This window comes from Malaya genurostris, chromosome 3, assembly GCF_030247185.1.
Source record: "Malaya genurostris strain Urasoe2022 chromosome 3, Malgen_1.1, whole genome shotgun sequence".
In the NCBI taxonomy this organism is placed as follows: domain Eukaryota; kingdom Metazoa; phylum Arthropoda; class Insecta; order Diptera; family Culicidae; genus Malaya; species Malaya genurostris.
This window is the reverse complement of record NC_080572.1, coordinates 276,244,209-276,258,944: the sequence shown is the minus strand read 5'-3', so window position 1 is coordinate 276,258,944 and position 14,736 is coordinate 276,244,209. Positions and strand designations below refer to the sequence as shown.

Sequence of the window (14,736 nt, the reverse complement as noted above, 5' to 3'; positions counted from 1 at the left end):
TGCGCAACCTCATAGTTCAAAACTACCCAAAGTATTTCCGAATCGTGGAGGTACTATTATAGCTAAATTTTTCAAAACGATCGAGGATGATTTCGAAGCAGACAAACGCGAATCCGTTCCCAAAGCAAACACAAAAGTTCAACGAAAAGCTACCGCGCGAAAACCTCGGACCGTTCGTAAACCGAAAGCTCAATCCGACATTCGTAAGGTTTTCCAGAAATATCAAGATAATGATGAGAAATTGCTCAACAATTTGATGCTGGAGCATACCGTGGCAGATCGGCTAGATCCGGAGCAGTTTCAACTGGCGTTGGCCATGTCTCGATCGCTGGTCGATCAAGGAGGATCACAGCAAAGCGATAGTTTGGCATCGTTGGATAATGCTAAAGCTTCCAATAGCAGCAGCTCGGTGTCATCGGAAGAGCGACGAATTCAAGGCATCCGGGCAACCCTGGAACAGTATGGGTTCAAGTGTAAAAACAGCTACCAGGATTACGATTTGAATGTAATGTTTGGTAATAATACCACAGCGATGAAGCATTCCAAGAAGGGTAAATACCGAAGACCAAGCTTTCTTGTTCGAAGAAATCGAGAAGACTTGAAGGCTTTCATGAAGGCACAGTGCGAGCGGTTACTGAAAGAGGAATTAAACCAGCCTTTGGTGGAAAGCACTAACGTAAATTGTGATATTCGAACCTACGGCAGTGACACATTCTGGATGAATCAAAATACGGAGAAGTGCGATAGTGGTATGACAGATTACTATGTGGATGGTTTGGTGGAAATGAATGCTGTCGGAGCAGGTTATCTGTTGAAAAGCTGGAGCAGAATCCCGGGACGAGAATGGACTCCCGAGCGATGTGAGAAGCCTTCCGATCCGGAGCCCATATGCGAAATCGACATTCAACCGGTTGAATTCGAAGGTTACGAGTTGATTGAAAACCCGGAAGATTCTCTCCTGGACATGAATACAGTTCCGGAAGAGTATCGGAAAGAGTATAACAATGAAGCACCGGTGTATGTTCGGCCGGAACGATCGCATTCTCCGGATCTCTTTGCTTCGGATAGTGGTGGGGAAGCGGACGAGAATCCTAAACCAGTGGAATCGGTTGAGGTCCGTGAGACTCCCAGTGATGACGATGAAAGCGATTTGGGTGCGAATAAAGAAGAGAATAAGATATCTGCTCTGATGTGCACCAGCTCGGAAAATATTTTCGATGATTGCGAACCGATTCTAGACTGCGACATGTACTCCAGTGAGGAAGGTAACTGTTAATCATATTTTCCTTTAGAGCTTTAAGTTATTGTTTCTTGTTTGAATAATATTATTGGATTGATATGGTGGTTGTTTACTTGTTTTTGGCAATGTCTCGTGAATCCCTTACCGGGCGGTGCATGGAAGAGCTTGTGTACAAATTCTTAACAACATTTGCTAACAAATACCTAGGTACAATCATAAACAGCATTCCTCTTTCCTACACTTGTTGTTCAAGATAAAGCTGCGATGCTTTAGTTTTATATTGAAAATATATATTTTATTAAAAAGACTAAAATTGATTCAAATCGATTAACGTTGATTAGACACCATTTCTATCTATCAGCCATGTGCCCCGTTTTGTACCGAACGCTCGTGACCCTCGTGACACGCATCGACAAATTTAGTTATTTCCGGTGTAAATAGTGGTCGTCTTTTTGAGATTTTTGCTCATTTAACGAAGGGGGCCCGTTGTGAAATCCCTCCGAGCCCGTTTTTTTTTCTCTCGGCGTTTCATCGTCGATGTTCCTCTCAGGTAACGTAAGAGATGCTTCACTACTTCCCGGTGCTTCGGTCCAGGATTATTGTTGAACCTACTCAGAAGGTTAACAGCAAACAGGATATCGGGTCTAGTGCACTGTGAAAGATACATCAGGAATGTTCTTCATCTTCTCAGTTTCCTCCGGTGTCTTTGGTGACAATTCCTTCGTTAGCTTGTCTTCGGTATTCATCGGTGTGGTGACAGCTTTCGCATCTTGAATGTTGAAGCGACGCAAGATGGAATTGATGTAAGTTTCTTGATCCAGCATAACAGAATTCTTTTTGCGAACGATCCGAATACCCAAAGAGCTTGCAGCAAGTCTCAAATCTGTCAAGGATGAATGCTTGTTCATTTGTAACGTCATGATAAAAAATCTAATTAGGTTTTTTATCGTGACGACACAAATGAACAAGTATTCATCCTTGACAGTTCAGCGGTACTGTTTACAAACAAGCTTAAACAAAAATCTAAGAGCACATCTAAAACAATCATCTTTACACTTTGCAACTAGTCTTTTTTATTTAATAAATAACAAAAACGAAACGTATTCAATCGTGAACAAATGTTTTAAAACTTTATTTAGGTGATACGGACCGTAAATGGACTGATCCAATTTGTCAATAAACAAACAAAAGAAATTTCTGTTTACAAACAGTACTGCTGAACTGTCAAAATGTGTTCATCCGATTGAGGTTAGCAGTGACGGTAAAAAACCTAATTAGGTTTTGCACGAACATGCCATAACCTCACAAAATGAACTTTTTTTGACAGTCGACGTGTACTTGTTTACAGTTTATAAGTTCATCGTTGGAATGTAAAAATTGCAAGTCGCTTCACACTCAACTGATTCATACATATATCACTCCTTGAAGCTGGAAACACATACAGGGCAATCTTTTTATTTATTTTCTCTGTAGATTCCGTTTTTAACAGGCACTTTTTCGTCATTTTTCAATTTTTAACATGCAGTCGCAAAACAAAACAAGTACACTGCAACTGTCAAAGATGAACTTGATTCATCGGCAGTTCATTTGTGTCGTCATCGTGCAAAACCTAATTAGGTTTTGCACGAGCATGACATAACCTCACAAAAATGAACAAAATGAATCCATTTTGACAGCTATCAGTGGTTTGTTTATGTGTTCATTCTAATTTGAATACGAGTTAATAGATATGTAAACAAACCACTGATAGCTGCCAAAAGGATAAACTTGATTCATCGGCAGTTCATTCGAGTGGTCATCATGCGAAACCTAATTAGGTTTTGCACGAACATGACATAACCTTACAAAAATGAACAGAATGAACTTTTTTTGACAGTCGACGTGTACTTGTTTACAGTTTAAAAGTTCATCAGAAGTTCATCGTTCGAATGTAAAAATTGCTCACACTCAACAGATGCATACATATATCGCTCCTTGATGCTGGAAACACATGCAGGGCAATCTTTTTAGTTATTTTCACTGTGAAATACGTTTTTAACAGGCACTTTTTCGTCATTTTTTTCAATTTTAACTTGCAGTTGCAAAACAAAACAAGTACACGGCAACTGTCAAAGATGAACTTCATTCATTCATCAGTTCATTTGTGTCGTCATCGTGCAAAACCTAATTAGGTTTTGCACGGACATAACATAACCTCACAAAAATGAACAAAATGAATCAATTTTGACAGCTATCAGTGGTTTTTTGATGTGTTCATTGCGTTCATTCTAATTTGAATTCGTGTTAATAGATATGTAAACACACCACTGATAGCTGTCAAAAGGTGAACTTGATTCATCGGCAGTTCATTCGAGTGGTCATCATGCGAAACCTAATTAGGTTTTGCACGGACATAACATAACCTCACAAAAATGAACAAAATGAATCAATTTTGACAGCTATCAGTGGTTTTTTGATGTGTTCATTGCGTTCATTCTAATTTGAATTCGTGTTAATATATATGTAAACACACCACTGATAGCTGTCAAAAGGTGAACTTGATTCATCGGCAGTTCATTGGTGGTTCATTCGAGTGGTCATCGTGCAAAACCTAATTAGGTTTTGCACGAACATGACATAACCTCACCAAAATGAACTTTTTTTGACAGTCGACGTGTACTTGTTTACAGTTTAAAAGTTCATCAGAGGTTCATCGTTCGAATGTAAAAATTGCAAGTCGCCTCACACTCAACAGATCCATACATATATCGCTCCTGTTAAAAAAGTATTCCACAGTGAAAATGACTTAAAAAGATTGTCCTGTATGTGTTTCCAGCATCAAGGAGCGATATATGTATGAATCTGTTGAGTGTGAGGCGACTTGAAATTTTTGCATTCGAACGATGAACTTCTGATGAACTTTTGAACTGTAAACAAGTACACGTCGACTGTCAAAAAAAGTTCATTCTGTTCATTTTTGTGAGGTTATGTCATGTTCGTGCAAAACCTAATTAGATTTTTTATCGTGACGTCACAAATGAATAAGCATTCATCCTTGATAGTTCAGCGGTACTGTTTACAAACAAGCGCAAACAAAAATCGAAGAACACATCTTAAACAATCATCTTTACACTTTGCAACTAGTTACTTTTATTTAAGAAATCTTAAAAACAAACCGTATCCAAACATGAACAAATGTTTTAAAACTCTATTCAGGCCATATGGACCGTAAATGGTCTCATCCAATTTGTCAACAGACAAACAAAAAAACTTCTGTTTACAAACAGTACTGCTGAACTGTCAAAATGTGTTCATCTGATTGAGGTTAGCAGTGACGGTAAAAAACCTAATTAGATTTTTTATCGTGACGTCACAAATGAACAAGAATTCATCCTTGACAGTTAGGTTTTGCTCGAACATAACATAACCTCACAAACATGAACAAAATGAATCAATGTTGACAGCTATCAGTGGTTTGTTTATGTGTTCATTGCGTTCATTCTAATTTGAATTAGGTTTTTTATCGTGACGACACAAATGAACAAGTATTCATCCTTGACAGTTCAGCGGTACTGTTTACAAAAAAGCTTAAACAAAAATCGAAGAGCACATCTAAAACAATCATATTTACACTTTGGAACTAGTCACTTTTATTTAATAAATATCAAACACGAACCGTATTCAATCGTGAACAAATGTTTTAAAACTTTATTTAGGCGATACGGATCGTAAATGGTCTGATCCAATTTGTCAATAAACAAACAAAAGAAAATTCTGTTTACAAACAGTGCTGCTGAACTGTCAAAATGTGTTCATCCGATTGAGGTTAGCAGTGACGGTAAAAAACCTAATACATGTTAATAGATATGTAAACAAACCACTGATAGCTGTCAAAAGATGAACTTGATTCATCGACGGTTTATTAGGTTTTGCACGATGACGACACAAATGAACTGCCGATGAATCAAGTTCTTTTTTGACAGTTGAGGTGTATTTGCTTTGCAAGTTAAAAATTGAAAAATGACGGAAAAGTGCCTGTTAAAATCGAATTCCACAGTGAAAATAACTAAAAAGATTGCGCTGTATGTGTTTCCAGCATCAAGGAGCGATTTATGTATGAATCTGTTGAGTGTGAGGCGACTTGCAATTTTTACATTCCAACGATGAACTTCTGATGAACTTTTAAACTGTAAACAAGTACACCTCGACTGTCAAAAAAAGTTGATTCTGTTCATTTTTGTGAGGTTATGTCACGTTCGTGCAAAACCTAATTGCTAGTTTATTCGAGTGGTCATCGTGCAAAACCTAGTTCAGCGGTACTGTTTACAATCAAGTTTAAACAAAATCGAGAAACACATATCAAATAATCATCTTTACACTTCACAACTTCACTGAAACGAATCGTTAACAAATGTTTGAAACTCTATTTAGCTGATATGGACCGTGAAAGTTCTCATCCGTGTGTCAACAGACAAACAAACAAAAAAGTCTATTTACAAACAGTACCGCTGAATTAGGTTTTTTATCGTGACGACACAAATGAACAAGTATTCATCCTTGACAGTTCAGCGGTACTGTTTACAAACAAGCTTAAACAAAAATCGAAGAGCACATCTAAAATAATCATCTTTACACTTTGCAACTAGTCACTTTTATTTAATTAGGTTTTGCACGATGACGACACAAATGAACTGCCGATGAATCAAGTTCATCTTTGACAGTTGCCGTGTACTTGTTTTGTTTTGCGACTGCAAGTTAAAATTGAAAAAATGACGAAAAAGTGCCTGTTAAAAACGTATTCCACAGTGAAAATAACTAAATAGATTGCCCTGTATGTGTTTCCAGCATCAAGGAGCGATATATGTATGCATCTGTTGAGTGTGAGGCGACTTGCAATTTTTACATTCGAACGATGAACTTCTGATGAACTTTCAAACTGTAAACAAGTACACGTCGACTGTCAAAAAAAGTTCATTCTGTAAATTTTTGTGAGGTTCTGTCATGTTCGTGCAAAACCTAATAAATATCAAAAACGAACCGTATTCAATCGTAAACAAATGTTTTAAAACTTTATTTAGGCGATACGGATCGTAAATGGTCTTATCCAATTTGTCAATAAACAAACAAAAGAAATTTCTGTTTACAAACAGTACTGCTGGACTGTCAAAAAGTGTTCATCCGATTGAGGTTAGCAGTGGCGGTGAAAAACCTAATTATCAAAATCAGCCATTATTTATTGATTATCTACCTTAAAACGGAAATCACTGATAAATATTATTTGTTGTGTTGATGAATTTGGTGGACAGAAATAAATGCAATCAATCAATCATCAATCAATCTGACATCACTTAGATCGTATGGTGACTGGCGCCATCTATTGAAGAGTGGCCGATATCTATTTTTGTACTCAAGACATTATTAGCTGTGCTATTTTTGTAAGACTATTAGAATTTGTTGTTCGAATATAGTTTTTAATAGAATTTTGGTTGTGTATTTTAGGCTAGCATATTCAATAGTATAATATATATTTTTAGGCACACTGCTTAAGCTCTAAGATGCCAAGGGTATTTCCTAATCTTAATTAACGACTAACTTAAAACTAGAATAGTATCATTAGATTATGTCGTCTAGAATTTTTGGAAAAAGCTTAGGCTAGCATAGTAAAATAGTATATCGCAAAACGTTATCTCATTTTGTTCCATTTTCTGTTCAATGTTTTATCGTCAGTAAAGATCTGCACTGTTGGAACAAGCGAAGCATGTGATAAAAGTAACTCCCCACCTGGAAGAACACCGACCAAGACCAATGCGGAAATGGATGTCGAACAAGACCACGTGATTTTGATAAGTTCAGAAGAAAACAGTAATGAGAAGATAGAGCCTACGCTGACCGAGGCTCTATTTCCTTCCCCTCCTAAAGATCTGTCCTTCCATGCGTTGGCTATCCAGGACAGATTGAGTCGTGCGTCAATAAATGAGATGGAAACGATAGAACTTCAGGAAGATATTGACGATGCTGAAGATGTCACCCAGGACGACGACGACGACGACAGGCCATCTCAGTCGATCGAAGAAAACAACGATAAACAGCAAGTATCAAATCATAGTAAAACATCACTGCATTCCATTCAAAACGAACTCGATGATGAAGTACTGGTAATATCGGATGACGAAGTGAATTATTCTATGCAGCAAAATGATTCTTTGCTTTACAATGTATCTCCCATAGCTTCCGAAGCTTCGGTTGGTGATGTTCCGCCGAATTCGAACGGAGAGCAGAAGGTTGCTGCTGAACCAGGCTTAGATCTGAACGTCACAACTGTCTATTTTAACGCAGATGAGTTCAAAGAATTGAAAGCAATTGAAGGTGGGTGCAATGAAAATGTCTGCTGTATCTCTTCCGACGAGGAAAACGATAAAAATTCGAATGGAAAGTCTGTGGCAGCCGATAATACTATGGCATTTTTGGATGAACTGATTCAAAAATATAACCTACCTCCAAGTCAACCAAACTGTGATAAACCAAATCAATCCGAACTGACAAACTATTTAGATAATTATGAAATACCCGATTTTCCGGAGGAAACAGAAACTGAACGAGAAAACAAATCTGTTCGTAGTTCACCCGTTTCCCCAAAGCAATTCGTTCCATCGGAGGAAATCGATCGAGAGATCGAACAAATTTTAAGTCAGGCAAAGCAAACCTGTACTCAACGGGGGCCAACTGAACCGCGAAGCAAACCAATCAAGCGTACCATTTCCGATTCGGCTTTGTTGCGTCAAAACAAACGAAAACCCCCCAGCGTACCTCTCGGTGCTGAGAAGCAAGATTCTTTCCAAACAAAATTCAAACAGCTTACCGAAGAACCAGAACCGCCGCCCGCTAAATACCAGATCGTCTTGGACGGTGTGAGTCCTCGACCGGATTATGACGGAATGGTTTCACCGGCGTTGCACCGGGAACTGTTCAAGTATGGACTGAAACAGTTGAGTAGACCGAAAGCGGTGAAGATGCTCAATCATATCTACGATCAGCTGCATCCGTTGGTCGAAGTTTACGAGTCGGAGGAGAACGATGAAGTAAATTCGAGTCAGACGACATCAGATAACAATGTTTCTGCGGTCGTAAAAAAGATTGCCACTACCGATGCGTCATCGCAATGCAATATGGACTCGTTCAGCGCGGAACTCCCCGACGAAGAGTACATACTGCCAGCGAAGCCACGGAAAAAGGTAAAATTGGATTATTATGATTTGCCCTCATATTGAATTTCTATTCCAACAGACATTCTGGTGCGCTGTCCCGCTGAACATCGCTTTCTACAACATGGTGAAGTTTAATCAATCGCTGCTCCGACAGATATTGTGCTATCAACCGATAGATTTGGATGCAATCTACGGTCAACTGAAAGAGATTGGTTTGCGGTATGAAACGAATGTGAGTGTTGATTATTGATCTGATTGGTGAACGTAATATTGTTTGAATCTACTCCCACAGGACCTGATTGCCTTCCTGGACAAGCGCTGTATCACTTTTCGGACAGCGCAGGGAAGTGGGAGTCGAACTAAGAAAAGCAAAACCAGCTAAAAGCTAAACCCAAAAATATAAACTTTGCGCTCGACAAAATAAAAATGAGGTTCCCAATCTTTATTGTATCTATTAGTAAATAAATTCAAGTGCATCGACTTTAGACATTATCAGGGACTTTACATAGACCGTCAGTATATGAAATCACAAAGAAAAAAAATTATTTCCTCCCAATTTCCTAGAATCGAAAATCGGTACCTTGTCTGTCCAAACCTATCCTTATCAGCGCCGACAAATATAAAATCATTGCGTTGATGCATTATCACTTCATTCGCCGGTCGACTGTCTCCAGTGAAAGAACATTTGTTCGCAAAAATTTCTGTTACGCTTTGGCGGTCGCGTGTGCAACAACGCGGCTCGGTCGTTCTGTTAATTAATTTGATTGTTATAACACCCGCTACAAAAGGGTCGGGCCGTATCGTAACGTACCGTGGTTCGTTGTTCTGTATTATAATATGTCGTACACTAGGAAAGTGACTACGGTTAGGACAGGATGCAATGGGTAAGACGCTCGAAATGGAATGGAATGGTACTCGGAAGCGACCTGATTAATTTAAATTGTTAATTTTCAAAGTGAAAGAATTGTGACCACCACCCAGCAGCTCAGTGGAGGCTGTGTTAGCAATTCATCATGGTTTCAGCAACAGATTCAACAACCATTCGAGACCATGGTCAACCATTGTTCGAACGAAAATCCTATCGAATCACATTCCATCGAATCTACGTCAGCGTCGTCGCCGTCGTCGTCCTTCGAGGAAGCTGTTTTGGAGGAACACAATCGGCTACGTGCTCGTCATTCAGCAGCTCCGCTCAGGTTCAATTCAGCGATGAACCAGTACGCACAGGAATGGGCCAATGTAAGTGGAGACGCTTGGTATGTGGGCGGAAGAGCGTTATCATTTAGGAATTTATGTTTGCCCAAAAGTATCTGTGCAAATATGAATTTCTACACGCTTCAGTGGAGTAGCAGCTCACCATATCCACCCGAAATGAGATAAGCTTGAGTGCACAGTACATGTTGGGGCAACCGTTGTTCCAACGGTGATGACTAATGTTCATTGTTTTTTCTTTTGCTTTTATTCAAACACAGAATTTGGCCAGGCGAAACACGATGCAGCACCGGTCGAACAATAAATACGGCGAGAATCTGTTTGCCAGCTTCGGTAAGGCGGACGTCACCGGTGAGGAAGCGGTTCGCGCGTGGTACAACGAGATAAAGGATTATCGATTTGGGCAGTCCAATCCGGGCAATTTCTCCCAAGTCGGACACTTTACTCAGCTGGTGTGGAAGGGTTCGCGGCAGCTTGGCGTAGGAAAGGCCAGGAATGGGTAAGCGTAACATTGTCAAAATTCTCAAAACATGTTTTTCAATTAGTTTGTATCATTCGTTTCAGAAATAACATTTATGTTGTGTGTAACTATGATCCACCGGGGAATTATTCGGGTGAATATCCTGCCAACGTTACGGCCTCTTGAGTTAATTCAATAACTCATACTATTAAGCAATGATCGATTATCAAACAATCAAAGCGATGTTCATAAAAATAGTATTATTCAAAATGTTTTCTCTCACTTTCTTCTTCTAATAAAAGCTTCGAATAATATTGAAAACGATAAATTTATTGGGTCTATAAGACTATAGTTATAATTTTCTCGAAATCGTGACATTAAAAAGGGTGATGAAATTGATGAAATCTTTATTGGAATTGATAGAATGATCAATATAAATTAATGTTCGAAGATGATTAAATGCAAATGTTGGCCACGGCTCCGCATTAGATTTTGGAACACTCTCTCCAACATTTCGTCCAGTATTTCAAGAATAAATGCTTCAATATTGGCTTCCAGTGCGTCAATCTTTGCTGGCTTATCCTTGTAGACATAAACCTTAACATTGCACCACAAGAAATAGTCCAAAGGCGTTAAATCACACGATCTAGGCGGCCAATTGATGGACCCAAAGCGTAAGACAAAGTGTTCACCGAAGGCGGCTATCAATTTGGTCTTTGTTTCGCGTGTCGTTTGGGATGTGGCGCCGTCTTGTTGAAACATCATGTCAGGCATGTCCAATTCTTCCCTTTTTGGACAGAAAAAAATCGTCAATCATACGGTAGCGTTCGCCATTCACCTTTCCGCCAATCGTCTTTGAAGAAGTACGGCCCGATGATGCCCATAATCCACACCAAACAGTGACTTTTCTGGGATGCATTGGTAGCTCTTGCAATCCTTCTGGCTGGTCTTCACTCCAGATGCGGCAATTTGGCTTGTTGACGTATCCATTTAACCAGAAATGAGCTTCAACACAGCTGAGCACAATTGTTGGAAAAAAGTGCTTCTTTCTCTAACTTTGCCAGCGTCCATTCATGATAAAATTTTTGACTAAACGACGATTCATGATTAAATTATAGACCAAACTGAATATGTTTGATAATGACATAAGACACGATTCACGCGTGATCAGTCAAAAACCGTGTTGCTGAAAAGAAACCAACAAAAAATTACCCAAGAAATTGGTACAAAGAATTTTTTTAAAGTACTACCCATCGATATCTATAAATATAACCTCTAAATTAGGTGGTTCGGAATCTTTCCATGAGTCGATTCCATTCCATAATTTTTCGTATAAAGTGAACCGTTGCCTAGGCTGTATGGTGGGTGAGATAACACTTCACATTTCAGCGTTTGGAGGTAAGTTTTGACAACGCTTGCAATGTGCGGTGAAGTAATTTGACTTTGTCTTCCCTTTTGCTAGTTTCCGGTCAATTCTTGCGTAATGTTTGACTCAAACACATCAATCGGCGACGTTAGAATTCCACTGTGATTATTCCGGACGGTCTTAGCAACTGATAATAGATGGCACCTTTCTGGTTCAACCACACTCATAATAGGATGTCCTGGTAAGTTTCAGTACGATGAGCTTAGTTTTTGAGTAAATTAAATTTAAATGTCATTGACATTTCCGAGATTCATTTAATTGTACCACAAGAAGCCGACTTTTGATGTTGCGCTGCTCATAAGCCGTGGCATGTTTCCGCAAATATGCCTTTGTCAGGATCCAGAAAGTTTTAATTGGTATTTATTTACGTAACTTCTAATCAAAGACATCATATTAACAAGATATCCAGCTATCACATTTCCCGAGCAAATCGTTGGCAACATCCTTTTTTGAGAGCATAGTACCCTCAGGCGAGTTCGCATCGTATCTTATGTCGTTTTCGTTTTTAAATTGCACTACACTGGTGTAGCGAAAGCTGCACTGAAACCGTTCGTTTTTACCAATTACACTACACCAGTGCTACACTTTTTCTGCACCGATGCCACTGGTGTAGCACTCATCAAAAGTTTGGTGTAGCTCTGTGCAATGGAATCGTCTATTGTAGTCAATGGTTACTGTTAATGTTTTCGTCATTTTTGTTCGTTTATTAATACCTCAGTGTAGCACTGCACCGGTGTAGTGCAAATTAAAAACGAAAACGCCATTAGTACATAGAAGTAGGGGAGAGAAATGTCAAATTCGTGCGCGCAAAAATAGCAGCGCAATCGACATGATATGTTGAATTATATGCCGTGCGATGGCGTTGCTGAACTGAAGATTGATTTCGCTCTTAGCTGGTAGGGTATGTTATAAGTTACATGCATATCAGAGAATGCTTACATAATATTCATCGTTGTCAGGTGAATTATCCGCTCAAAACCAGTTTACGAGAAATTTCAAGTGATTTAAACGTGGAATTTTTGTTTGATTACATGATGAATTTCCGCACAATATTATAATTTTCACTGGCGGTCAACTGGCGATGCGACAAGATAGCGACAAAATGCCGCAAAGATAGCAAAACTGTCATTCGCATCGATTCGACCCCTTCGAGACCACAAACCAGCAAAATATGTTTCCTAATTAACCGTTAAATACAAAGATAAACTTAAGATTGCGAAGTCCTATATAAATCAAAGGAAAAAACTTGTTTAGTAATCGTGAACCCGAGATGTCTGTAATAGTATATTATTATTATGATTGGCTCCTTGTTAAAAAGCGTCGATAAACATAGAAATGCATTGCAGAAATACCATGGTTATCGGTACAATACCGAAAGAAAATAAACAAAAGTTTACAAGTTTTACATGAAAGATTTTTTTGATCTGATTGCTTCTTAAGTGAATTAAACCGTCTTAAACTCTTTAAATAATAAGGTAGTTGAATATAATAAATTACTTCTACATTCGAATACAAAGAACCGCGGAAAGTGCTGCGACATTGTTCGATATCATACGATTTGTAATTCAGTCGTCTTTGACAGATACATACTTGTTGATACTTTTAGTGAACAACCAAACAATTCTTGTCGCTAAAGAATATTACCTTTTGAATCTGTAATTGACTTTAATCCACCAGACTATTTAAAAAAAAAAACAACTGTCCAACTAAGTAAAATTTTCAAGTCGGCATACTAAAAATCCTCCAAAGCAATCGTTAAATGACGAAAAAAAAACAAACAAGAAGCCTCACACAATTTTAAATGTCTGTAAACTCGACGATTGTATCGCTATTCTGCGGTGATTTCGTCCCAATCTATGCCCCGCTGAAAATCACAATAGTTTATCGTATAATGTTCAATTCAGACTGTCCGTATCCTTCCGTCACCGTCACCGGAATGTCAGCTTCCGTCAAAATTAGTTTTTTTTTATTCAAGAATATAATGTTTAAGGCACACTGCTTAAGCTCTAAGATGCCAAGGGCTTTTACTAATTTAAAATTTACGACTAACTTAAAACTAGGGTTGTATCATTAAGTAATGTCATATTTGGGTCGCAGTGGTTGACTTTGGCAGATCCAGCCTTCATGTGGTGATCGGCCGGTGAATTGAATATTTCATGAGAGTCTTCTATATGGCGTTGGTGAATATTCATGTTGGCCGCATTCTTCGGTCCGTGTGGGTCCGCGGGAAACACCCCCAGGTTACGAATACCCGGCGGGTGGCCCGCATACTGTTAATAAGTTTCCGTGGGCGATGATGGTGTTGTTACAGAAGAAAATGAAAAAAAAAATATAGCGAAGTAAATATTGCGGATAACGGAGTAAAAAGGGGATATGGGAATGAAATGACTAAAACGACAGAGATCTAATTAGTTGACATCGAGATGGTGAAGAGACGGGGAGGGGGGAAGCGCAGGTTAGTGACAGCAAAAAGATCTTGTTAGTTCCGATGAAGATGGTGGACAGATGAGGAATCGGGATAATCGGCGGAAGTTAGTGTCGAACCTGCAGTTGAGAAATAATTCTTAGCCACAGTTGAAACAACGTCGATAAATAGGAGGAACTTTCTAAGCCAGATGTAACAGATTACACTTGTATATTAATGTGTTTGAGAAACTGGTATATGAGAAGCATATATGAACTATCCCGACTCGCCAACACATCCCGAACCGGAACCTCAGGTGGTCTACCTCGGGCCCTGAGGGATTCCAGTAGCTTCGACCTGGCGTCGCGATACTCTACGCACGACCACACGACATGCTCGATGTCCTGATAACCGTCGCCACAGGTGCAGAGCCCGTTCTCCACGATCCCGATACGCCGGAGATGTGCGTTGAATGTATAGTGATTTGACATGAGCCGTGACATAACGCGAATGAAATCACGACTCACGTTCATCCCCTTGAACCAAGGTTTCGTCGATACCTTAAGGATAATGGAGTGTAGCCATCGTCCCAGTTCGTCATTGCTCCATGAAGTTTGCCAACTTTCGAGAGTTTTCTGACGAGAGATACTGAAAAATTCATTAAAGCAGATTGGTCTTTCATAAATATCACCTTCTAATGCGCCCACTTTAGCCAATGAGTCTGCCTTTTTATTACCCGGAATGGAACAATGCGAAGGGACCCAGACTAACGATATTAAATAAGACCGTTCAGATAAAGTTCGCAAGTGT

At 39.1% G+C, this 14,736-nt stretch overlaps 2 protein-coding genes across 2 annotated transcripts; both read left to right on the top strand.

Moving 5' to 3' along the window:
- Positions 1-6: 6 nt before the first annotated feature.
- On the top strand, positions 7-8,916 carry LOC131435767 (structure-specific endonuclease subunit SLX4). The gene is made up of 4 exons (XM_058603958.1): positions 7-1,265; positions 6,947-8,451; positions 8,504-8,656; positions 8,717-8,916. The coding sequence occupies exons 1-4, from the start codon at positions 257-259 to the stop codon at positions 8,804-8,806; spliced, it is 2,757 nt and encodes a 918-aa protein (XP_058459941.1). The 5' UTR covers positions 7-256; the 3' UTR covers positions 8,807-8,916.
- A 146-nt stretch (positions 8,917-9,062) lies between these two features.
- Positions 9,063-10,417, top strand: LOC131435768 (Golgi-associated plant pathogenesis-related protein 1-like). Its single transcript, XM_058603959.1, has 4 exons — positions 9,063-9,308; positions 9,381-9,663; positions 9,897-10,135; positions 10,201-10,417. The coding sequence occupies exons 1-4, from the start codon at positions 9,262-9,264 to the stop codon at positions 10,280-10,282; spliced, it is 651 nt and encodes a 216-aa protein (XP_058459942.1). The 5' UTR covers positions 9,063-9,261; the 3' UTR covers positions 10,283-10,417.
- The last annotated feature ends 4,319 nt before the right edge of the window (positions 10,418-14,736 follow it).